This window comes from Dendrobium catenatum, unplaced genomic scaffold (genome assembly GCF_001605985.2).
Source record: "Dendrobium catenatum unplaced genomic scaffold, ASM160598v2 fragScaff_scaffold_659, whole genome shotgun sequence".
Classification (NCBI taxonomy): domain Eukaryota; kingdom Viridiplantae; phylum Streptophyta; class Magnoliopsida; order Asparagales; family Orchidaceae; genus Dendrobium; species Dendrobium catenatum.
Genome location: NW_021319121.1, coordinates 1,746,121 through 1,772,833, shown reverse-complemented (window position 1 = coordinate 1,772,833; position 26,713 = coordinate 1,746,121). Strand labels below are relative to the sequence as shown.

The 26,713-nt window shown below is 36.2% G+C and overlaps 2 protein-coding genes across 2 annotated transcripts in view; both read left to right on the top strand.

Annotated features, from left to right (window-relative positions):
* Nucleotides 1-593: 593 nt before the first annotated feature.
* On the top strand, nucleotides 594-11,395 carry LOC110094769 (UDP-N-acetylglucosamine 1-carboxyvinyltransferase 2). Its single transcript, XM_020820096.2, has 6 exons — nucleotides 594-1,288; nucleotides 1,640-1,790; nucleotides 2,358-2,642; nucleotides 2,714-2,885; nucleotides 10,818-10,896; nucleotides 10,996-11,395. The coding sequence occupies exons 1-6, from the start codon at nucleotides 768-770 to the stop codon at nucleotides 11,216-11,218; spliced, it is 1,431 nt and encodes a 476-aa protein (XP_020675755.1). The 5' UTR covers nucleotides 594-767; the 3' UTR covers nucleotides 11,219-11,395.
* Nucleotides 11,396-21,175: 9,780 nt separating this feature from the next.
* Nucleotides 21,176-26,713, top strand: part of LOC110094763 (E3 ubiquitin-protein ligase GW2) — a 16,896-nt gene continuing 11,358 nt past the window's right edge. Inside the window, exons 1-6 of the mRNA XM_020820085.2 lie at nucleotides 21,176-21,913; nucleotides 22,458-22,509; nucleotides 22,621-22,666; nucleotides 22,753-22,834; nucleotides 23,029-23,188; nucleotides 23,304-23,403. Of these exons, the coding sequence (XP_020675744.1) occupies nucleotides 21,722-21,913; nucleotides 22,458-22,509; nucleotides 22,621-22,666; nucleotides 22,753-22,834; nucleotides 23,029-23,188; nucleotides 23,304-23,403 (632 nt within the window). The 5' untranslated portion in view covers nucleotides 21,176-21,721. The remainder of the gene's footprint in view (nucleotides 21,914-22,457; nucleotides 22,510-22,620; nucleotides 22,667-22,752; nucleotides 22,835-23,028; nucleotides 23,189-23,303; nucleotides 23,404-26,713) is intronic.

Genomic DNA, 26,713 nt, shown 5'->3' with positions numbered 1-26,713 from the left:
AATAGAATACGTTAAACCAAACCATAATGTTTATTCGGTATTCTAATTTTTTATTTATGCTTAGTAAATTTATATATAATTATATAGATACTATTACATAATGAAATACATAATTCTTCATTATTTACATAATTAAATATTCAATATATAGTATAGACCAATTTATAAATCATTGAATAATACATCGGTTTATTCATAAACAGAAAAAAAAAATTGAATATGGAAAATCAAATTTCGCATTCGCATTCAATAGAATGCGGAAAAATCATTTTCCGCTTTCTATGGAATGCGGAATTAGATTTTTCGCATTCGGATTGAGTAATTTAGTTTTTTTTCTCTCTAATACATGATTTGATTCTCCGTATTTACTCATTTTAAAATTATTTTATAATATTGCTCCTTCATTTAATTTGGTTTAAAACATATTTTTTTTATAAATTGGCCTAGGCTCAACTCATCTTGGTCTGTTGATTAAGAGTTTAGGCTTCCAACTAAGAGATATTGAATTGGAACATTTGTTTTACCTTAAATAATTTAAATGTCAAAAATAAATAAATAAAACAAAGTTAATTTTACGCTTACCACTTGGACAGTTCTTTAAACTCCCCGCCCGCACTCTGCCTCGAGGCTTCCGTACCACAGATATCCTTCTGATCTCCTCCCGCGCTCACTTCCTGCAAAAAAAACGAGAAAATGCACAGAAACCCCAACCCTTATTGTTCCCACTACTATCACTTCTCCCTCTCATTCCTTCAACCTTCCATCCCATGGCCACGGCCTTCCCCCTCCTCCCACTCACCTTCCTCCCCTCCAAAATTTCCGCCTCCACCTCTACACCCCAGCGCGCCTCGCTTCCTTCCATTGATCACAAGCTCGTCATCTCCGGCGGTCGACCCATTTCTGGCCATGTCCCAATCAGTGGCTCTAAGAACTCTGCCCTCGCCGTTCTCGCCGGAACCCTCTGCTGCTCCTCTGGCCCAGTGGCGCTGCGCGGAGTACCCGACCTCCTCGACACGCGTACGATGGCCGATGTGCTGCGGTCGATCGGAGCGCGAGTCGAAGCGGAAGATCGGGATGTGTTGGTGGTGGACACGAGCGATGTGGGTGTGACCGAGCCTTGTTCGGAAAAGATAGGGAGGATTAGAGCGGGGTTTTTTGTTTTAGGACCGCTGGTGGCGAGGTTCGGGAAAGCGGAGGTGGCGATGCCTGGAGGATGCAGGATTGGGTTGAGACCTGTGGATTTGTATATTAAGGGACTTGAAGCTCTTGGTGCGGTTGCCGAGTTGAGTTAAGTGGATTTTTAAAAGCTTTGATTTTGATGGAAGTAATATCTACCTCTTCCTCTTTTACAAAGGTTAAAAGTTGAAGTTCATTCTGCTGGTTTGCATATCGCAGATTTATGCAACTGTTAATTATAGCTAGATGCCAATTGATCTTTTTAAAATTACGAAAGAAGTAACTTAAAATATGAATGCTTGTTCATACGGAAACTTTTCTTTGTTGTTGTGTTTTTTTTTTGGGTGTGTGCGTGTGTGTGCATTATGCTTGCTTCAAGCCCGGAGTTACATCTTGCTTCTAGTATCATGAGGTGCTATATATTGATTTAAATTACTAACAAGTACATAGCTTTGATAAACAGGGAGGAAAAGGTTTGTGTGTATGGTGCAAATGGCAAAGGCCTTGTTGGAGGATCATTTCATCTGGCTTACCCAAGTGTGGGAGCAACTGAAACCTTTGTGATGGCAGCATCCATGGCTGATGGTGTTTCTGTGCTTACAAATGCAGCTATGGTAAGATTTTTTACTGTTTTATCCAACCAATTTTACAACGTATTTTGCAATGTGTATTTTCTTTTGCACTAAAGAAGGCAGCTGGAGCAATTATTAGGCTATCTCCATTATGATTTAAAAGTTATAATTTTGAATCCTATAAATAATATTTCTAAAATGATCGGATATGGCTGAGTACATCATCCTAGGCCCAATATTGATGGGAGCCTCATGCACTCATACACCCTTTTGTATCTTTCGCAAGAAGATGAGGATACCAACTATAGCATAGAGGCTTCAAAGTGCCTTCTTCTTGTTTGTAGATTCAAGAATATTTATGAACAATACCATAAGAAGCTTATTGTTTGCCTAAATTTGAATGATTTTGCTTTAAACCAAGTTGAAAACTAGTTCCAGGTGGCACAAGGATTGAATCGTTTATAACTATTTGTTGAATGAGCTCCATCAAGGTTGTTTTTAAATTTGCGCTAATATGTATCTAGCAAAAAATGCTTATGATATCAAAGTTTGATTGGGTTTTCTGCATGAGGGCTTATGAATGCCTCGACTCTTATTGATGTTCTATAGGAGCCAGAGGTTGTAGACCTTACTAAATTTCTGATTGCCTGCGGGGCATGCATTGAAGGGGCTGGTACTAGCACACTTGTTATAACAGGCAGGAAAAAGCTATATGGAGCTGAGTTCACCATTTTGCCAGATCGTATAGAGGCCGGAACATTTATGGCTGCTGCTGCCATCACGCGCTCATGCATTTCTCTATCACCTGTGATCCCTCCACATGTAGCGCAGATGACAGAGAAGCTTACAGAAGCAGGGTGCAAGATCACGCAGATTGGTCCTAGCGCTCTTGAAGTAAGGACATGTAAAAATGTCCTTGTTGCTAAAATACTTGTATGGAATGAAATACTTACTTATATTGGCAGGTTTCAGCAGTACCTGAAGTAACAGGTGGAGACCTTCAAGCATTCAATATTAAGACATTACCATATCCTGGATTCCCTACTGACCTCCAAGCTCAATGCATGGCCTTACTCACCACTTGTGTTGGTTCAAGCATCATTGAAGAATCTGTATTTGAGAATAGAATGCATCACGGTATGTATTGAAGAGACTGATAATTTTTGTTTACATGTGTAAATTCTAATTATGGTTATGTGTGATTGACTTTTCCATTATTAATCTTAAGCCGGGGAGTTGTCATTTTCAAATATAGTATTTAAATTTGCTAACATTTATAATGACTAAGTAATCTTCAAGGAACCCCAGCAAAATCCACACTTACTGTAACTTAATTCTTCCATCAGGACTTCTATGATCTATCATTAATATGATCATCTTTATTATTAATATTTTCCAAACTATTTGAGTTTGCCTTTATGAATCCTCATGTCTTGTTCAGCTTTGTTGAGCATTGCTTGAGATGTTAAATATTTTTTCTTCTCAATTCATTTTAAACAAATTGATGTCACCTATGGTCAACCCTTATCCATTCTCATCCATTGACACTAGTTTTATTTACCTATCTAATGGTACATTTTTTACCCTTAGTTATACATTTTCTAACTGCCAAAGTTTATTTTCAATCATCTTTTTTCAATATATGTGCACATAACAATAATAATAACAAATAGTATGAAAAAGAGTTATTACTAATGCTAATTTTGGTTGATAAATATTTGACACAAAAAAATCAACCTATGGTCAAATGAGCCTATATAACAAGCCTCGAGTTTAAAATTGTTTCACTTAGAAGAGATTTTCACAATAATTTAGTGAAAGCAATTGCGATAGAAAGAGTATGGCTTGTAATAAATCCCAATAAAATACCTTTCCTTATTATTATTATTATTATTATTATTATTATTATTCTTCGATGCGATTGATGAGTAATTACTTTCGTTACTTAGTGAACGGAAGATTTTGGTTGGGATGTACTATAAGTCATACTTTTTTTATTGCAATTGTTTTCGTTAAATTATTGTGAAATTCTCTTGTAAGTGAAATAATTTTAAGCTTGTGGCTTCTTATATGGGCTCCTTTGACCATATGTTGAGAATATTTGACAATAAGTTAATATTATTTATAACTCATTTTCATACTATTTGTACTTGACTGTATTATTGTACATGTAACAGCTAAAAGGTGTGGCTACTTTTACAAGATCCCTTAGCCAGTACTTAAAAATTTGAATGATGTCACGTAAGTTAGCTTAATTATTGTTCTTTTCTCACTACTTGAAAAGATTATGAGTTCATGACTTATCTTGATCATCATTAGCATCATCTCAATTATTTGAGGTTGGTTTTATAGAATTCTTATTCTTTATTCATTCATAGTTTAAGCTATATAAGGTATTGAACCATATTATGTAGGAATCTTTTTTGCACAATTCTCATCCATATTACCTTTAGTCTACTATTTTCCTTCTTAATTGTTTGGCTTTAATGACTTTAATTTTATTTAGTAGTCTTATGGGTGTGATTGCCAATACTTATAATTTACTCTATGACCAATTATGGGAGATCCCTTTTTTGGAATTGTATGTTCTGATTTTTCATTCCGGATCATGATGTAGTGGATCGTCGGAAGACTCGACCTGCAAGAAGGATTTCGGTTTCTCAATCCAGGGAAGAAGAAGAAGACAAGCTCTAAAGCTTCAAAGATTAATATTTCATTCAATGAGCTTCATCATTTACAATAGCCAACTATTTAAAGAGGAAAATAGAACTATCTAGACTAAGGAAGGTAAACTAGTCCCTAAGCATAATAGAAGCTAAGATGTTCCTACATCATTCTCCCCTTGCGTAAAAAGAGCTCGACTCCGTTCGAGGCTCTTTAATTAGAAGGGAGGTAGGATGACAACAAATTCCTGGATCGAAGACTTTGAATGCTGACTTTAAAATTACCACATGAAGAGGCTTCCCCCAATCCAAGTGATGAACCTTGTGCTCATTTTCATCAAATGAAGAAAGATCTCCAATTCTCTCTGCACCATTACTGTCATCAACTTCGTTGGATTTGCTGCTCATTATCTCACAAAGATTACTGCCCTCATTGATCACAAGCTTATCTAACTGTACAAAGTCGGTACTCGGCAGTGGTGCAATAATCAAAATGCATTGAAATTTTCCTCTTGCATGTTTCTTCAACCACTTTACAAGAAGGAAGTGATGCAATTGCAACTAAAATGGGACAGACTGTATCCTCTGAATCAAACAATTTTCCCTCAGTCTTAAAACTGTCAGAAATTTCATTGCATCGCTTAATCAATGACAGAACCTGAAACTGCACACTCAGATCCCGCAGAGAATCAAATTGTGACTCCACAACCTTGGTCTGACTAGAGAAGTCACCATAAGCATTCAAAATAACTTTATGAGCGTGAACAATCTTTCTTTCAGCACCAACAATAAACATTACATTAGAAAGGTCCCAGCTCTCAAAAAAATTCGGTAGTTCCCATTTACCAAGGCCATCATTAATAATGTCAAGGATTGCAAACTCCTTACCACTCTCCACTTGATACTCTTTGCAGCCAACTTGGCTCCAAAGACTAGTGTGATGTTGAGTCAAGGGTAATATAGTGATATTTTTATATTCTACATGCTTGTCCCAACTGCTCAATCCAATATACTGAACACTAAAATTTGGCTTTAATTCAAGCCACTGCATAACAAACTCTTTGTCCTTGCCATTGAGATCAGTAATAAGAAAGAGAGAAGAAATACCGCCAGGCCTCATGTCGAGCTCCTTGATTCCTTGCTCCTCAATAGTGGCAGTGGGGCCATAATATGTAAGTTTCCTATTTTCCTTGCTCCCCTAAGCAGAGCCTGACAGCTCAAATTTGAAATCCCAGCCCTTATTGACATTTCGTCGAACAGCTTGTGAGCGTTGCAGTGAATAAGCTTTGTCGGTGTACTGCACCTAAGTTATTTGCACACCTGCAATGAAAATGTTCACAGTATCAACGTTGTGGTGGTCATTTAACTCAGTTTCTCCATCTCCATGATCCACCAAATGTCGATTGTTACTTTTCGCAAACTGATCCGCTAATACCATATGAACTTCCATCCATCCTCTGTCTAAGATCTTCTGTACCAGATGCCTGATGGAATTATCCCCACGCGGAATAGTTGGACTCATTGAGCCAACAGAAGACACCGAAATCCCAATCTCCGGCGTGGATTTAAGCTCATTCCCTTCAGCTGAGCAACCCAGGCTCGTGATCAGCAGACTCGACTGCCTGCTTCTGGCCGCCGGCCAGCGATGGTGGTGATCCAAGGCGTTTGAGTCCTCTGAATGAACCGAGCTGGCTGTGGCGGAGCTTCCTGTCGTAATAGTGGGCCGTCGATGAACGTCAGAAGACGTTCCATCCACAGGAACGAACGTGTCATCCTTCACATAAGCGACTAAAGTTTCATCTGGAGACAGTTGTGGATCAATGAGCGGAGACTCCAGATGATGTAGGGAGAGAACGAACATGTCGGAGTCCGGGAATCTGTCTGGAGCAAAATCGCGAGAGCAGAGCGGGTTCTCTGTCTGCTGGGGTCGGAGTGGAGTGGGCGCCAATGGAGGAGGGGCCGGGTAAACGGCGGAGTCAAAATGTCTTCTGCCTGCGTGCTCCAATGTTTGGGTCTTCGCTGCAGAGAAGTCAAGAGAGCGGGGAAACCGATCCTGTATGAGTGGAGGCGTCGATGCTGCACTGAGTGGGAGCGGGAGTGCGGTCTGGACGGACGCGTGATAGGATTTGGGTTCGCAGGAGCTGGTGGGAGCGGCAGCTGGAGCTCCGTGTGTGCGGGCGGCAATGGCGGAGTGGTAGCAACGGGATCAGGTTGAATGCCGGGTATGGGAATGTCGACGGAGTCAAAATCGGCGACGGAGTGATTGTTTGCAGGCGAATCTGCAGGCGGAAGTAGGTTCGGTTGCGCCTGTGTGTTGGTGGAGCAGAGGAGCGACGGGGACGGTATGGTTGCCGGCCTGCTCATGATTCTCTCCACCGATTGCATGATATTAACACATAAAGCATCTATTTGATCAATTGATGATTCCACTTGAGCCAACCGAAGGGCTTCCCAACATTGAGCACGATCTACATCCCTTCTTCTTCGGTGGCCATTTTCGTGAGGATTGTCGAAATCTTGAATGAGGGGGTCGGGATTGCGAGTGTGGTTGCGAGATGAAGTGGCGGAAGGATCATGGGCGACTAAATGAGGCCGGAGCGGAGGCGAGTCGCGGACGAAGGCCGCGGGTTGATTGCGGACTAAATGGTCAGGAAATGGGTTCCGCCATTTGAGCGGAAGTTCGAGAGGAGGGTATTCCGGCGGCGGATCACGCCATTGGAGTGGAAGCTCGAGAGGAGGATAGTCATCGATCTCCCGTCTTCTTCGGCGTCGATCGTCGTCGATCGCCCATCTCCTTCGGTGGCGATCTTCGTCGTCCGCCCATCTTATTCGGCGTCGATCTTCGTCGACCGCCCTTGTTCTTCGGCTTCGATCGTCGTCGACAGTCGACCTTCTGCAATCCATCGATCTTCGCAAGCACCTGGCTCTGATACCAACTGAAGTAATGGATCGTCGGAAGACTCGACCTGCAAGAAGGATTTCGGTTTCCCAATCCAGGGAAGAAGAAGAAGACAAGCTCTAAGGCTTCAAAGATTAATATTTCATTCAATGAGCTTCATCCTTTACAATAACCAACTATTTAAAGAAAAAAATAGAACTATTAAGACTAAAGAAGGTAAACTAGTCCCTAAGCATAATAAAAGCTAAGATGTTCCTACATCAGATCACATGCCAAATTCAATCTCGAGCTTGATGCCAAACATCCCTTATTTGAGATTTTGTATCATTCCTTATTTGGATTCATGGTCACGATGCATTAATGCGTTTGAGGTCGAAATCAAGAACTTTGTGATGGTGTTTCAAGCTATGTGCCTCTTCTTTCCTTCCTTGGATGATTTGGTATCTTTATAGTAGACTTCTTCTATATTTTGATGGAAAGCAATCTGAATATCTTTCTAGTTCCTCACATGCCCACTTGGTTATATGACTTTTTTTAGGAATTGACGGCTTCAAAATGCTTGTCAAAATAAGATTTATCGATGTGATAATCTCTTAGAGCAAGATTTTTTGGGGTTCTTCTTCTTCTTTGTGTTTGGATGTTATTAGGGGTTGGGAAAGGCCTTGTGAGTGTTGTTATTTTATACAAAACTATTTATTTAGTGTCTTTATCACATACCATGATGCTTAGTTGAAGCCGATTCTCATACCATCGTTCATGAATGGAAGAAATCTTACGTGAATATAGATTAGTTGAAATCATACCGCATAATTCTTAATGCCTTCTACTATCTTATTTTCTCTCTTTTGTTTTTTATTTTGTAACACATTGTTAACAATCTTTGTGATACTTTTTGGCATGCTCATTCAACAAGTTAGTATTAGAGCATTATTTTGAGATAGATGGTCATGGCATTCAAAATCTAGATGTCTTTTGGCTACTATTATATGACCACCAGTTTCATATCCAAATTATGATATTTTAGCTCATCTTAATGTGAATGCCTAGCTCTAAAACCTCTAAATACTTTAGAGATTGTCCAATAACAATCCTGTTAGTTCTCTTGATAGTTGTTGACCACCTCTATGATCACCTCACTATAATGTTTGCATAATGGATGTGCTTCGAAAACAAAGGACAAGAGATTTACATGAACCGATGAAATTTGCCTAAGCTCATGACATATAGGGTGATTAATATTCCACTAATCCAAAGACGAGTGCAAGGGTACAAAATATTTGAGTTGGTAGGTGTGAAGGATTAAGTGTGATTGAAGCTTAAGTTTAACAACCAACATCTTGGACAGTGGCGGAGCCAGAAAATATATCTAGGGGGGCTAAATATTTTTTTTTTAATTTTCCTTCAACTTTTTACATCCAGGCTTAAGACCAATATAATCAGTATTAAAAATGATAAAACTTTGGTAATGAATTAGTTTATTTTCTTCCTTCACAAAATGACTTCAATCATCAAATCACTTGATTTCTGCTAGAACATGTTTAATATATTAACTAAATATGTGATATTAAAAATCTCATTGCACAAAAAAAATTATAAAATCTCTTTAAGATCGAATCAATATAGGATTAAGATAATATCAATCAAGAAAAAAATGTAAATGAATAGGAAATAAATTGAGAGTGATTTGAATGGATGATCAATCTTAATCGTGGACTGTTTATTGGGCATTTAAATATCTTAGTGATATCAGAATTCGACAATCTTGGGCTCATTGGATTTGTCTTGTCTAGCCGCTCGATTCGACTATAAGAATGTCATGTTTGGAAACCGTTTGGTAATACAAATTATGATTTGTTCCTTCCAAATATACTTCGGGTCTTTGATTTGTAGTTATTTGGGTTCAGATTGAGTTGAATTTGGTGTTGTTAGGTTCGTATTTTTGAGACATTCAGTTCGACTATAAGTTTACTGAAATCGGAGTTCATATGGTCTCCGATTTAATTCTTAAAGTTTCCAACTTGATTTTGTCTTGAGATTAAAAAATAAAAAATTTCAATTTTTTTAGGGGGGCACGTGCCCCCCCGATATTGGATAAGAAAATATGAAGTAATCTTGTGTTCGATAGCTATCATCTTAAAAAATTAAGTGTGCATGGATTTTGAGTTGTTAGCCATCAACCTTAAAAACTTAAAAAACTAAATCTTATCAAAGATGAGTGATGGAATTTTGACTCCACACAACGCACCTTCCCTCCTTTGTCTCAATTGCTACTTCTTTTCATGTAGAATATCTTTAGGACTTGTCTCTAGTACTTAGTTGGGAAGATGTTCATGTCTAGGAGCAGTAATGAACAAGTTGAGGGAAATAAAATCTGTTAAGTAAAGCACGGTAAAATAAATGACAAGATTTAGTTTATCTACTTGCATTGGAGCATCAAATTTTTGTACAAGCAAAAGAGAGATAGCTTAGAGGCTAAAGTAAAAATCTAGAGCAAATACATGCAGGAGATTGTGGGAAACTTTAGGTGATCGAGTTGAGATATAATGGAGATCCCATTTTTGCAACCACGCATGCTGATTTTCTTCTATGGATCACACCCTCAATTTAGTATTGGGATTGATGCCATATGACCATGCGTTAGGATTATTCTTTTCCTACCATCTCGAGATTCATGGTAATGTTCATTGGGATGCGTGTCTGGGCAACATCTTGAATTGTGTGATGGGGTTTCAATCTGTTACTTCTCTATCTTTTGAGGATTTGGCATCTATATGTAAGAATCTTCTTCTATGATTTGGTGGCAGACAATCTAAAGTTTTTTCTAGTTGCGCACATCCTCTTGGATTATGATTTCTTGGAGGCATTAATGGCTTTATGGTGCATGCGAGAAGGGAAAAGGCTCATGTGTGAAGTTATCTCTTGGTGTAAGATTCTTAGAGTTTCTTTTTTGTGTGTAGGTGTACTTGGGAATTGAGAAAGGTTTGATGATTGCACGCTTTTTGGACATCACTATTTGTGCTTCTTTATTTAGTGGACCAAATCCTCTCTCATCTTTTATGAGCATATGCTTAGTTGAAGCCGAGCCAAGGGCAAAATCAGACTTAGTTCTTAGGGGGGGCAAACTTATAAATAACACATCTACATAATGTGTTTAATTCTGCTAGTGGGGCAATAACCTAAATTTCATAATATTTTAATTTTTTAAGCGGGGCAATTGCCTAAAGACTCCTATAATAAAGAGTAAAAAAAAGATGGAGGGAGACAAATTACCTAAATATTCATGTAAAAACAAATTTTTAATTGCCCTCCCCCCCGGGCACTAGGGAGTTCCTCCCCTGAGCCGAGCAAAGTAAATCTTAGTCATTTACTTTGTAATACATTGTTCTTGATCCTGATTATATTTCTGTACTGTCTTTTGGCCTCTTCTTTTTAAGAAATTTTTATGCTTTTTCTTTAGTTATATGCTTCAGCAACCTATCTTTCTAATATTTTTTCTGATATTCTCAGTTGAAGAGCTGAAGAAACTCGGTGCAGATATAAAAGTTGTCAGTAATACTGCTTTTATTGGTGGAACGAAGCCTGGAAGGTACATATGGGTGCAATTAGTTTTTTCTTACCTCGTCCTCAATTACCACTCTGCAAGCAGCTGAGGAAATTATTCACATTTTCTCTACGCATTCCCCAGAATTGCACTTACAGGTGGTCGGGTTCGAGCAGCTGATTTGAGAGGTGGAGCTGCACTGGTCTTGGCAGGAATGGCAGCTTCTGGAATTACTGAAGTTGAAAATATTGCTCAAATTGATCGAGGTTATGAAAGATTTGAGGAGAAGCTTTTGTTACTGGGCGCAGACGTCAAGAGAGAGACTGAAGCAGCAGTAAGCAATCTTCATCCTGTTTTACTCGCTTAAGGTATCATCCTACGCAAGTTATGTAGTAGAGAAGTTTCATTCAGATCATGCAGAAAAACCGTCAGCTCTGTATGCTCTATTCTTTGATAAATTTTTATTGCTATTATGACTGTTTGATTTATATATGATTTTTTTAGTGAAGGGAATATAATCTCTGCCTTCATTGAAAGAGTGCTTTTAGGGCTCATATAAGGGAATTTTTATTAGGTCCGGACATCTGATGTAGCTCTACATCCGGACGTCAATAAAATGTCGCCACGTGCTCTTACTCTTTACTGCGTGGCCCGACAACCCGACCCGGAACGGAAACCCGGTATTGCTATGTTCGTGTATTGCTAGGTATTGCTTGTCAATAACAAGAAATACCGCTCTGTCAAGACCAATACCGAGCAATATCTAGCAATACCTAGCAAAACAGGGGTATTGCTCGGTATTGCTAGGTATTGGTCTTGACAGAATGGTATTTCTCGTTACCGAGCAATACCGAGCAAAATCTAGCAATACTCTGGTCTGTACAAATCAGCTAATACATAGCAATATTGGGTTCCGGTTCGGGTCGGGTCGTCGGGCCGTGCAGTAAAGAGTAAGAGCACGTGGCGACATTTTATTGGCGTCCGGTTGTAGAGCTATGTCAGGTGTCTGGACCTAATAAAAATTCCATCTAAGACTTCATTTTTAGCAATAAAAAAGAAAAAGAAAGACTAAGATTTCGGTTGGGGCGGCTTTCTTCTTAAAGCATATTTCTAAATTTTCGTGCTAAAAAGTTACTTTAAGAATCAGAAAGAAAGCTGTCCCAAACGAAAAGTTTCGTTTGTGACGGCTTTCTTTCTGCTTCTTAAGATAGCTTTTTAGTACAAAAATTTTTATTTGTATTAAAAAACTGCCTTAAGAAGCAGAAAGAAAGTCATCTCTAACGAAGCCTAAGATTTATTTGAGATGGCTTTTTTACTGTTGTTTAAAGCAACTTTATATGGGTGACACCTAAGCTTAAAGAAATCTTATTTCATATTTCAATTATGTGAATTATTCATATAATATATTGGGAATATTTTCTTAATTGAGTCCAAATAATAATGGTAGAGTGATAAGAGGCATGTGCATGCCATGTTCTATCCATTTGGTGGTTCTAGAGACTTATCAGTGTATGACAAAAAGTCAAATTATTTTGCCTTTATGTTTCACTACTTATCTATTCATTATTATTTTATCAAGAAAAAGTATTTATATAAATATTATATGTTAAATGTAAAATATCATTTAAGCTGAACCTTTAATCTACTAGTCAACAAATAGTCAACCGTCACCTCATATGAAGGTCGATTTTGCAAGAAGTCAACATATAAAGTTATTTCTTTATCAACCCCCCTTATGACGTAAAATTTATTAAGCGTAGTATCAGAACGAGTCTGAAGGCCAATCCTGATGCGTCATAACACCCAATACACAATGTATTGGCTGATGTGGTGCGTCCAGATTAGCCTCTGGATGCATTCAGACTCGCACGTAATAATCTCTCCTTATGATGAACTTGATTGTCTAACTATTAACATGATTATTGGAACCATGATCATGCTTCCACATTTGATCTAAAATGAATTTTTCCTCAACCCTCCAGCTGTTATTTTAGCCTATTTAAAAGAAATTTATAATAAATTGTAAATAATCTCATCTAGGATGTTAATATGTCAACATTCTAAAATATATGAGTGGTGCTATTTAATCTTTTGCATTACAAAAATAAACTCAGCCATATTTAATATTATTGAAAAAAAGCTTAATTTTTGTATGAAAACACTTAATTATCATGTATTAATTTAATGAGCATACAAAATAATAATAATTATTATAAGATCAAGATTGAAGGGGTTTTTGCTAAAACAATATCTTTCGTTTATATAACAGGATAGCATATTCGATACACTAATGAAAAGTCACATAAATTTACAAATAACAAAAGCAAAAATATCTTCGCAAAACTACCCTTTCTAATTCATAGTGTTTATTTTGAGATAATTCTAAAATATATAATTAATTACTCATATATTATATTTATAATTAAAAAAAATTAAATAATTTTAAAAATCATTCTTACATAAAATATTTCTAATTTTATGTTATTACCATTCCTCAATTTTCATAATTATGAAAATTTTGACTAACACCTCCAATTTTAAATCCCACGCTCATCCTTCTAAAATTATTAAATTCAAATCCAAATTTTTATGAATGATAAATACATTTTATTTCATAATATTTTAATATAACAAACTATTAAATTTAAATCTTTAAAAAAACATCCACCCACCGGTACTTAGCTTGGTTGGTGGACGAGTACGGTTGGGAACCCCCAACACGGGTTTGGTTCCCCTCGAGCGGCATCGCCTCTTAAGTGGGGCCCAATTAAATGCGGGTCAGGAGATTTCTGAGGTGTATGTCTCTTTTAGGTCAGCCGATGATTAGTCACGCCACCAAGCGCCCTTCCGATGGAATTTTTATTAGGTCCGGTGTCCTGACGTAGCTCTACGTTCGGACGCCAGTAAAATGGTGTCACGTGCTCTTACTCTTTACTGCGCCGCCCGACGACCGGACCCGGGATATCTATGCATTAACTGATTTGTGCAGACCGGGGTATTGATAGGTATTGTTTGATATTGCTCGGCAATGACGATAAATATCATTATGTCAAGACCAATATCTAGCAATACCGAGCAATACACCGGTTTTGCTAGGTATTGCTCGGTATTACTAGGTATTGGTCTTGACTGAGCGGCATTTCTCGTTATTGTCAAGCAATATCTAGCAATACCGAACAATACCTAGCTATACCCAAACATAGCAATACCGGGTTCCGGTCCGGGTCGGGTCGTCGGGCCGCGCGGTAAAAAGTAAGAGCACGTGACGACATGTTATTGGCATTTAAATGTAGAGCTATATCTGATGTCCGACCTAATAATTGTTCCTTCCGAGGGCGGTTATGGGTGGAAAAAAAAATCCTCCCATTGGTCATTATTATAGAACTGGCAATTCAGCATTTTCTAACTGTGGAATTCAGACAAAAGCATTTTGATTTGCTTTTACACAATCATTTGTATGCATCAAATTCGGTCAAATAAGATATCCAAAGTCTCAAAGAGAGAAAGCTGATCTGTTTGCTTTTGCGGTTGGAGTTTGGTCTTTCTTAGATACAGTTGACGAGCTCCCAACTGTGTGTCCCTTTGCTTTATAAGAAAAATTGGTTAGCTCTAACAAACCTCAAACAACTCTCTTGTAACTAATCACACGTATCTCCTTAGCAAAATAAATAAATAATATGATATTCTGCCCATTTTTATAAAGTGTGACTAAGAAAAAAAAAATTTTTTGGGAAAATTAAAAATATTTTTTTTAATAAATATATTTAAGGAGTGAAGCGATGTTCTATCAAAATATGTGATCTCATGCATCTTCTATTTTATATTTCAAAAAGTCAATGTGGAAGATTCACTGTGCGTTTGGGATGGCTGTAACTTTTTATAAAGGTAGTTGAAAAGTTATTGTGAAGAAAATAATTTTTTTAAAAGTTGTTGTAGAAAGCATCTTCATAGTTTAAGAATTTATTAAAAACAATAAAAAAAATAGTGGTCAAATAAAAATTTTGGTTGCGGTTTAAAAAACAAAATAATAAGAAAGATGGCTCAAAAGAAGCCTCTGTAGGCTAGAGAAAGAAGGGAAAGGGATATCGTAGAGTTGTCTCTTCAATGGGCAAATTATTGCATCCGGTCATCGGACGCGGAGATAGGTCCAGATATTAATAAAATACTATTTTAAATTAAGCACGTCAAAAGCGTAGGAAAGCGCAGTCAAAAGCACAAGTAAAACGAAGTCAAAGCTCACCTAAAGCGCAGTCAAAAGTGCAGGTGACGTGGCATGTTTTTATTGGATGTCCGAACCTATTATGTGCGTCTGGTGACCGCATGCAATAATTTGCCCTCTTCAATATATGACCCTTTTTTGTAATAGTAAGAATATATGAAAGGTTGATCCTTCATTGAAATAGTATGAGTATATGAAAGGAGCATGAAAATTATAATAAAATTTAAAATAGATGAAATTTTTTCAATAGTATAAAACATTTATATGAAAATATAATATAGTTATTTTGTATTACAAAATAATAATCAAATTAATTAATTACCACCAACTATTTGTTTGAGTGGTATTAACATCAACTATAAAATAGTGATCTAATATTTGAATTATTATACGAAAACACTTAATTCTTAAAATTATATTTGACACTGATAACTTTTATAAAAGAAAGTATTCATATTCAGTATTTGCCTTATATTTTTTTATAGCATGCTAGAATATTTTTGATAGTAGAGGAAAAATTTATCATCATAGTGTTAGATGAAAAATCTTGCACACATAGATAAGTTGAATGCATCACACATGATACTTGAGATTTTTACATGAAAAATCATAAAATTGGATAAAGCAATGGTCTAACATAGTTAAAATAATTTAAATTAGGGATTAGAAATGATGTTGTCCCATGATTAGAGAATGATTTTTTTTAAACAAAAAAACAAAAACTTTATTAAAACATAAAAGGAGTACAAGAAGCATAGGAGCGAAAGAACAAAAAAAGCAATAGAAGATACATGGGAGTTGCAACCCAACGGGCTCAGTAATTGGCCGAGGCTTCCAACTACATTATAGCTAGGTACAGACAATCCAATATGGTGTGGAGAACAAAAAAACACAAAGCAGCCAACCCAACTGAGCAAGAAACCACCACCAAAGGTTGCCACGAGCCATGGCTACGGAGAAGTGAGCCCCAGCCACATCATTGCCCAGCAAATCAACCGACCTTCAGTAAACTTAAATCGAAGCTCCAGTGAATCAGCAACAAGCAAAAGCCAACCAATGCACAAACTAACCACCATCGAGAGGCAGCAAAGACAACCGAGAACAACAGCACCAACCCACAAATTATTTGCTCCGATGTTTACCCCTCCCACAAGAGGAAATTGAAACAACAAGACGATCATTCGTTAAGGGAAAATCAGCCACAAGTTCATCATCCTCACTAGCTTATGAAAACGAATCAGATGAGCACTGAAGCTAATCAAGTTGCATCCTAACTTCCTCCCCTAAATTGGCACCCATATGAGCAACCAACGCCTTAGGTGATACAAAATTAACAGGGACCTCAACAAAATGACCAGTTATAGATGACGAAATTGGATAAATAAAAGTTGGAATAACACCAAATCCCACATTCACCACGCCCGAAGGTGTAACCAATCTATCCCCACTCAAATTAATTAAAGAGCAAAGCAGCTGAGACCTAGGGGACAACTCATTAGGGATGCCATAGTCACCAAAATCCTCCACAGCCACACAAGGCACCTCAATACTATTTAAAAAACACGACGCAGACACAACATCCACCACAGAAAAAATATGACAAGAATTAACAGCACAACCCAAAAGACCACCAGCACTAGCACAAGCCCGAGGGACCTGAATAGAAGGTAAGATTATAGCAACACCAACCTCATCAACATAAATCATACTGTTCAACAAAATAACAGGCAAAGGGTTAGGAGAAGTCGGCACCAGATACCTCAGCTCATTAATAGGAAGCAAAATAGTAACATCTTCCTCAAGAATACCAACATCACAACCCAATCCCTGCACCTTAAGCACCGATACATAAGGGACAACAGGGTTCACAGAAACAACTGGGTTCATATAAACCTAAACAGCAAGTTTAATAGGTAGGGGCAAATTCGCAGAAACCTTGGGACGACAATTTCCCACAACATGCCCGATACACCGACAAGAATCACAAAAATGAGGGAATTCATCCATAACCACTTGCTGGACATAACCTAGCTTCCCCGAACCTAACCAGACCTTATCAGGGTAGGATTTAGTGATATCCAGCTCCACTAAAATACGAGCTAAAGATGATATAGAACCCAAAGAAGTGGCAGCATCAATTTTTAATGGTTTGCCAAACAGAGAGGTCAAACCATGAAGAATACGCGGGGAGAAGAGATGAGGCCGTAGTTGTGAAAAAGAGACCCAAATCGGGATGAACGATAACTCAACACCAACATCAACAAGGGGAGACCACTTGGTAAGCTTCATGTAGCAATTATAAACTAGATAAGATCTATGGTAGAAAATGCGACAAAAATGGTAATTAGCAAGCTTGATAAGAACATGAGATGGATCTAGCAAGGTGACCGAAACCTCCCCATTTAGCTTAAGATTGAAAAAAAAAATTTACATATGGTATCAAGAGACAGGCGTTTAGTAGGGAAAAACCAACTAAAAAGAACTGAAAAGGAACAACCAGAGTCTGAATTTCTTGATCCGATATCCAAAGGGAAGGCAAACCACGAAATGAAGATGCCCTAAGTTCAGGAAAATCATTTCTGGAAGAAGAAATCGAAAGAAAATAAAAAGATGAACGCGAAGAAGGCGAACCCCCTAAAAACAAGGGTCGCAAAGCTTCGACGCCACCCGGCACGCGCCGGAGGAAGAAAAATCACCAATAAAACAAAATCGAACTAGCAAAGAAGAGAAAAACTTCCCTGGTATCGAGAAGAAAGCCATCCCGTCGGAGAGCAGCCCGACAATTGCGAAGGGAAAGCTAAGGCAAAACCCTAGCGGAGCAACCGAAATGAAGGCTTAAGGACATGTTATTATTTATCAATAATAATAGTTAGATCAACTTAGATTAGAGAATGATTAATATAATATAATAGACATAAATCGTGGAAGACCTCTAATGTGATAATAGTAAGAAGAATATTGAGATGACAGAGTTATGGTTGATGGTAAATGTTTAATGGTAGTTGAAAGTGAATGTTGAAAGTCAGGGTAATGCAAGCACTCAACTTGATTGTTCTCCTAACTAAGAAAATGAGCATCCAAAGTTAGTGTTTGACGAGAGATATTAGGTGATGGTCAATGAGAAATTTCAAAAATCAAAATATGATGAGCGATTAGGATCACACAACTTGAAAGATGTGCATCAAGCATTGATGGTGGAAGGATATTGAATACTGATAATTGGTTAATGGATGATGGACAATAAGAAACATCAGAAGTTAGTTGGTGGCAAGTGATCAAATTGATTGTTCTCCTAATATAAGAGGAGACCATGTGATCTCTTAGATGGGCTTCAAGTGTTGGTGGTTTACAAATTCTCAATGACAATCATTGTCAGGTGTTAGATGATGAATATACGGGATGATGGGCAACCAATTTGGTCATTCTTCTAATAGAAGAGGAGACCGACACTATTGCTACGATTATCAATGCTTAGCAGGCATAAAAAGATGATCAGTAAGGAACATCATAAGTTACGCAATGATAAGTTGTTAACTCGATAAATATGATGGATAATGAATTTCAAAATCGTTCATTGATAAACATTAGATGTTAATTGATAGGAATTTCTAAAAGACTAAAAGTCGCACGATGTTAGAAGCCTGATGCGACTGTTCTCTTAGTAGAAAATAAAACATGGTAACCAATAAAATATGCATCCAACATTGTTGGTGGTCGAGAATATGAGCAATGGACATCAATCTCTTATTTTCCTTCTTTTTTAATTTTTTATTTAAAATTTTCATATTTTTTGTATTGTTATCAATTTATTTATAATACTTTTATACAATATTAAAATGATATTTTCTCCCACCATCGCAAAGATTTCCATCATGCAACGAGAATAAAAAAATAAAAGTATATCAGTAGCATACAATTTTAGCCGATTGAACTAAATACATCGATACCATTGCTGATTGAACTAATTTTTGTATAGATTTCTTATATTTTTTTAATTAATAATTAAAAATATAAGTATCTGATAATTTAATCATTTCCAAACATTATCATCGCCAAATTCTCCAATGAAAGTGGTCCTATCGTAAATATTTAAATATTTTTTATTTAATTTCTAAGCTTATCGCCTTATCCTGACGATGCTGGTACTGAACGGCCTGTCTAATGCATTAAAACTAATAATAATAATATTTTAAATTAATATTCAAGCAAGCTCATAACTTATTCTAACCGTTCTCTATTTAATTTTGTACCTTCATCATTAACGACCTAACCTCTTCTCACGTCGCTATCAAATTAAAACATAGACAATTCTTCAAGAAAAAGGATTTGTTGCCACATTTTCTTATTTATCCTAATATTTCATTTGAGACAGCTTACTCTTACTGTTTTATGAATTAATTTTTTAGTAAAAAAATTTTTAATTAAAAAAATTATACTAAAAAATTGCTTCATAAAATAATTAAAAAGTTGTCCCAAAAAAAGCCTAAGCATACTCTGCATGTTTGATTTTGATGTTTTGATATATTGAGTTAGCTTAAGCGGTTAGGTCTAATATAAAGATGCATCCGGATGTAAATCTGGACGCGTCACATCACTCAATATATAGTGCATTAGGTGATGTGGCACGTCCAAATTAACCTCCAAATACTACACGTAATAATATCTCCATTAAACTCTTTATATCTCTCTTTCTCATTTTGATGTAGCATAAGAATCTAATATCATCATTGTTCTCCTTTTTTTAGTGCAAAATAATATTAATTAAACTTTGATTAATAATGATTCAAATATTTTATTTTACTTTGTGCATATTTATATAATTTATTTACGCCAATTTAACAATTATTCTTTTGTACCACAATATAAATGGTGATGGTCATTATGAAGAAGTGATTAAGGCTTCATTTAGGACGACTTTTTTTATTGATTTTTAAATCGGATTTCTAGTACAAAAAATTCAAATTAAAAAATTTCTTGAATTTGATTTTTTTGTACTAAAAAGCTGTTTTAAAAAACAGTAAGGAAGCTGTCCCAAACGAAGCCTAAACGTTTTTAAATAAAAATATTGCATATGATCAAAAGAATGGTAATGCATGTGTTTTTATGTGAAAATTTGAGAAGAAATAATTCATGAGGTGTTGCTTGGTTGAGATAATTATACTACTTATAGATGAGAATTAGCTATCGATCCTCTCAACAATTAGAAAATGTGTGAATTAACGTAAAATATTTGAGTCAGGAGAAATGCCGGTTTGGTGTCGGTAGAAGGAGATCGAGCATGTCAAAGATTGCACTTAAATCATATTTGAATGATGGTTAAATTATCTTCAATTCATGATTTGAATAATCCTCAGACATCAATCTAATCGAGATCTAACAATTTGTGAACTATAATCAAAACGTCATTCAATCATGGTCGAACGATAGTTTTATCATAACTCAAAGATTGTACGAATCATTATAGAAGGTGGTTCATTTATACAGTGTGAGGGTGGGCAACATCGATCCGCCTGTGATTGTTATCGAGGTGGAAGTTAATATCAGGGAGAGAAAATTGACATTTTTATCTACAAAAAGTAAATGATTTGTAAATTAAATTTAAATGCTCAATATATTAATGAGATGATTTTGAGCGCTATTATTTATACTAATCTACCTTAAAAAAACATAAATCTCAAATATTTTTGTATACAAATTTCTTAATAAAATGTAGGCCGGTCACTGGAGGCCAACATGCCACCAATGTAATTAAATGCACCTTGGAGCCGTCTTTGGAGACGGAACTCGAACACTAAATGCCAAAAGAAGCCGATCGGGAGCGAAGGCCAAGAATGAAGGATATGAGCCGTCACTCCTTATGTTTGTTTTGTAAGCAATAATAAAAGAGTAAATAGGATTAGTCATTTACTTTTTTAAATTTTCATTAATTCTTAAAATATAAATATTTTTTATTTTAATTAACTATATAAATAAGTAAATTACTATAAACTCTGAACGAAGAACTAAATATTGGACAGTTAAAACAGAAATATCCCAAAAAAAAAAAAAAAAAAGAGTTGAAGTATTTAATATTTATATCTGCGAACTTGAAAAGTTTTTACCTAAATGAAAAGAAAATCGATAGCAGAGCAAGAAGTCTCGGGTTTGGCCAATTGTTCTCAGGCCTCCATAAAGGGTGGAAGAGAGAGGAGACAGAGAGAGGAGGATGCTTCTTGGCAAGGGTTTGGTGTAAGTCGTTCGATTGCAGAGAAAGTTCTGCAAGCCTGTTTCTCTTCAGTCTCTCTCTTCCCAATCATCCCTCGATCTTTCTCGTGCTTCACGGACATACAGAACTCTCTTCCTCCATTGACGTGGTACACTCGTCTTTCTCTCTCCTCATTCATCTGGACGTAAGGGGGAGATTGGGATTGGAAACCAGAAAAGCGCCGCTTATTTATTGGACTTGGTCTTATGTCACGAGCTGCTCGGTTTAGTGGGAAATCTAGGGTTTTCTCTTCACTCTAATTATCTTTGACAGGTTCCGCGCTGCTTTGGGTTGATGGAAGTGAAGGGAGGTTGTGTGGAGGGGGTGTTTTCCTGTGAGCGGTAGAGTTGAGGATATAATTCGGAAGAGCAAGGGGTTTTAATCTTTCTTTTGGGGTTCTTGGATTGATGGGGAATCGGATCGGGAAGAGGAGGCAGGTGGTTGACGAGAAGTATACAAGACCACAAGGGTTGTACCTTCACCGGGATATCGACCACAAGAAGCTGAGGAAGCTCATTCTTGACTGCAAGTTAGCGCCTTGTTACCCAGGAAACGATGAATGCATTTTGGATCAGGAGGAATGCCCTATATGCTTTCTGGTTAGAATACATGTTTTCGATTCCCTTTGTCCTGTTCTTCTCGTTTCTTGTTAGTTTTGCAAGTTTCTGTGACTCTTACTGCTCAAATAAAGTAGGAGCTCTGCAAAAGTGCTGTTGTTTTGGATAGGAATTAAAAGATCATGTGTGCTGTCTTGCCTAGGAAGAATGTCACTGAATCGGTTGTTGTTATTAATATTGTTGAAATTTTATTTCTCTTGGTGCTTGAATTGGACAAAAATCGTATAAGAATGGTAGACCTTACTCTCTTCTTTCTATTCACTCCTGTTATTCTAATATACACATCTTTTCAAGGCTCGAGGTGAAAATTGTGTTATTCTTCTCAATTGAGATGGGGCTGGTTGGACCTGAATATAGTTTTCTAAGAGGTGAAATGCTAGCTTTGATGTAGGTAGTGTATTTTCAGTTTTGGTTTGACGTCTTGTTGATGCTAACTTAATCAGAGCGGAACTAATTAATTTTCCTTGATGGGCAAGAAACATGTAACTTATTGACTAACTGTTAGTGTAATCATTCTTATTGTCAGTTCTATCCGAGTTTGAATCGATCTAGATGCTGTTTGAAAGGGATCTGTACAGGTACATGTAATTTCTACACAGTGCCTCTTATGGTAAAGCTATATGTATTTATATTCGTTTTTGTTGACACCATCCATGAATTGACATGAATGCTATATGCCCCCCTACCAGAATGCTTTTTACAAATGAAGCCACCTCATTCGTCTCGGCCAACACAGTATCCTTTATGAGTGTCTTTTAGGCCATTGAAGATTAGAATGATTGATATAAACCAATACATATGTTTTCACTTAACACTACAAGGTGTCCCTACTGTAAAACATCCAACTATGCTGTGGAATATCGTGGCGAGAGGACAAGGGAGGAACGGGGCCTCGAACAAATTGTAAGTTTTCATGTTGTCATTGCTATCAACTTTATAAGGCATAATGATGGTCCTAGGCGGTCAAAAAAACATTTTTTTTCTATGTTTTTACTTCTTTGTTCATACATTTTTGATTGTGATGTTTCTCTGTAAAGGGGCAAAAGGTAAATCCTCATATTTTGATGGTTCCATACTAAGGGCAGTCCTAATTGCAGGAAGAACAAAAGGTCATTGAAGCACAAATAAGAGTGCGGCATCGGGAGATTCAGGATGAACATGAAAGATTAAAGAGAAGGCAAGACTTAAGTTCGTCTAGCAGAGTAGCAGCTTCTGAAGAAGTTGAATGCCATGATGAAACGAACACCTCACTTTCAGGTTCAAAATATGCCATGCTTGCTATCGATGCAATTTAATGTAATATGTATTGTATTTTTTTCTCTCTATTTCAAAATAGTAAATTTACCAAACATTCTCTTATTGTTGTTTTCAGTGTCAACGCATGCATACCAAGAGCAAGGGTCTGGATTTGTTTCTTCTCGAAGCTTATCCTCCATTCCAGTTGACACTAGATCCCATATTAGACAACGCAGGTTAGTGTATTGTTTTTTTCTTTTTTGAAATTAGGATATTGAGTGATTTTTTAAGTTTTCATTTCATTCTGAAGTAGAGTCAATGTGTTTTGTGAATTTGGAGATAGATTACATCGTCCTCCTAATATTTATAGTTTCACATGAGTATGATAAAAATGTTGCAATATTCATGTTGGACACCTCGTTGGGTACAAATAAATAGTTAACCAAAATTGGATGGAAAATGTTTGTTTTATTTTTACTTCTCGGATATGAAACAAGCACACCAGCTTGTCTAAGAACAACAATGTCTGTGTGGGACACCTACTTGATGCTTTGACATTTGCACACTCTAGGAAGTTGTGTTTGACATGTCAGACTATTCCATTTTTCACCTTTTAGAAAAAACTTGAACAAATTCTTGTATGTTCCTAGGACACTTCATGGATACGTCTTGAAGCTTCTGGATCACTTCTATACCATTTGAAGAATAGTGGATGAAATATGTAGCTCTAAGTTATATCTTTACCCAATCCTATTTCAAAAGAGTTTTCTTTATACTATCTTTTTTTTTTGTTAATGCCAAAGCAATATGCTCATAGGATTAGTTTTTTTTCATTAAATCAAATTGTTAAATATTTCTCATACTATAAGTTCTTTTAATATGCTCTCTCTTAGGCACTATATAATATGTATCTTAGAAACTCTTAGAACGGTTTCATGATGGTGTTGATCACTACTCATGAACAAATGCCTAACTTGTCATATCATGTGCCCCGTTGGAGGGAGGTTATCTCCTCTAATCTCCTCATTTCCTAAATTCCATCTCGTTGTAGTTCTCTTAGTATTTTTTCCATTGCCTACGAATATCTCCTTCACAATTCTTCTATTTATATTACTTCTGAGAAACACAGAAGTACCAGCAAAATTCAAATTTTGATTCATTTCATTAGTTTTGATGTGAGTTTGATGACTGACTATCAAACTAAACATCAATCAACTAGTTTGATAAAATAATTATATTAAAAAAAAAATCCTTATTACCTTATTATCTTTCAAGCTTCTGTTATTTTGGTTGTGTATCTCATGAATCCTAGATCAACGGGAAGCAGAGATCCTTACAATAATTGTTGAAACTTTAATCATCCCACACTGTAGACAAAACACGAGTAAAATTGTTATGTTATCTTAAACTATGCTGTGCTAGTATTTAAAATTCTTTATCATAAAGATGTATATTTATAGATATATATTAATTTTGGAAGAGGTAATATTTCTCTTCATAAAACCACGAAAGAAATGGAACCCTCTCTCCAAAATCTCATATTAAGTTTCTATATATATATATATATATATATATATATATATATATTTTAAATTTTTAAGTTTTGCTTGCATGACTAGAGAAAGGAGCCTTGTTTATAGATAATCGGCTGGCGTGATAATTAACATCACTTTTTGAAGAAAATGTTGTGTTAGGAGTAAAGGTTTTTTTTACACTAAATTGCATACAATTTCGGGCAATCCTTGTCTTGACTTGATCGAGTCTGAGATTGTTGGGCGCTGAATTATTTGGATTCAATCTGGAAAGTTTTTTATTGCCGTAATATGTTGTCCTGTTCGTAAATTTACTTTATAGAATTGATTACTTATGGGGAAAAATGGAGGTTTCCTCCACAGTAAGTGGATCTTATTTTAACAAAACAAGTGACCGCTTGCTATTGTGCAAAAAAGGCTTTAAAATAGAGATCAAATATAATCATTTAGCTCAATTTGTGTGTACAAAGACTACAATCAATATCATGACAGGAAAAAAACAATACCATGACTGTAAAAGGAAAATATTTTTCAGGAAAACTTTAGCTAGCTGGTAGGCCATTTGGGTATCTTTCCTTCTTTTGTGAAAACTTTCTAGGGATGAGATTTTCTTGAGCAACTAAGTAAAAGGCCTATAGAATATTTGCCATTCTATATGTTTCTCTCTACTGAAGTATGCAGTTTTCATTATGATTGGTTTTTATGATCAAGCCTTCAACTTACAAAAAAACACCAATGCTGTTGAACCTGATCTATCCAGCAGAATAACTAGGAAAACATCATAACTTTTTCAATAGTTAGTTATTTCATTGTAGTTCAGACAAAATACCATTTGAATATTATTATTGATGATGTCAAAAGGTCTTGAAGAAGTTATTTTACAAATTAATCAGCTCAAATCCCAATGAGAACAAGTTGTGTTCTCTTATGTTGTTTTTCATTATATGAGTTGAGTGCCACTTACAACCTATTACATTCTATTGTGTGGTTTCAACATCTAGCTAGCTACTATGATTTTCATCTTTTTTGTGTTCTTTAGCGGAGAACTTCTTGCATATGGCCTTATCTTATGACTTAGTAAATCGAGGGGATTTATTATAAATAGGGATATCTGAGCATATAAAAGACAATTCTATTAATTTTCTAACTTGATTATGTATTGTTTTCATCTTTGTTTAAGTGTTGGTTGGACATAATTCTTTATATTATGTTGCAGTTGAAGATTGCAAATTTTTGGGGAAGCTATATTCTCTTGCCAATGTGATACGAAGTAGAAAAACTTTCAACCAAATCAGTGAACCACAAGAGAAATTGGGAAGAGGAACACACCACAAATCTTTTTTATTTTAGAAAATATGAAAGAGAATAAACAAGATGCAATAGATCTTCAATTGGAGAGGAAGATCCAGCTCTCCCAAATCTCTAGCCACCGGTTAGAGCCCAAATACCCTAAGAACAATCTAAATTCAACAAGCAACACATATCTTTGGATAAATCAACTATTTAAAGCAAACAATAAACAATAAAATATCAAAACAGCCCTCTCCTAATTCCCTCCCAAATTAGCCCCAAGCTAACCATATTTCCTTAATTATTTCCCTCCCAAATCAGCCCCAAATCTGTCTTCTTCAATTAGGAAACAATTCTTGATTAATCCACTCCAAATCAGTCCTCAAATTAGCTTTCTTCAATCACAAAACATTTTCTAATTAACCCCTTCCAAATATGACCTCTTCAATTAAGAAACCTCTCTTAATTATTTCTGTCTAAATCAACCCCCAAATCAGCCTCTTTCCCTTAATTAGCTTCCCTCCCAAATCAGCCCCAAATCTGTCTTCTTCAATTAGGAAACAATTCTTGATTAATCCACTCCAAATCAGTCCTCAAATTAGCTTTCTTCAATCACAAAACATTTTCTAATTAACCCCTTCCAAATATGACCTCTTCAATTAAGAAACCTCTCTTAATTATTTCTGTCTAAATCAACCCCCAAATCAGCCTCTTTCCCTTAATT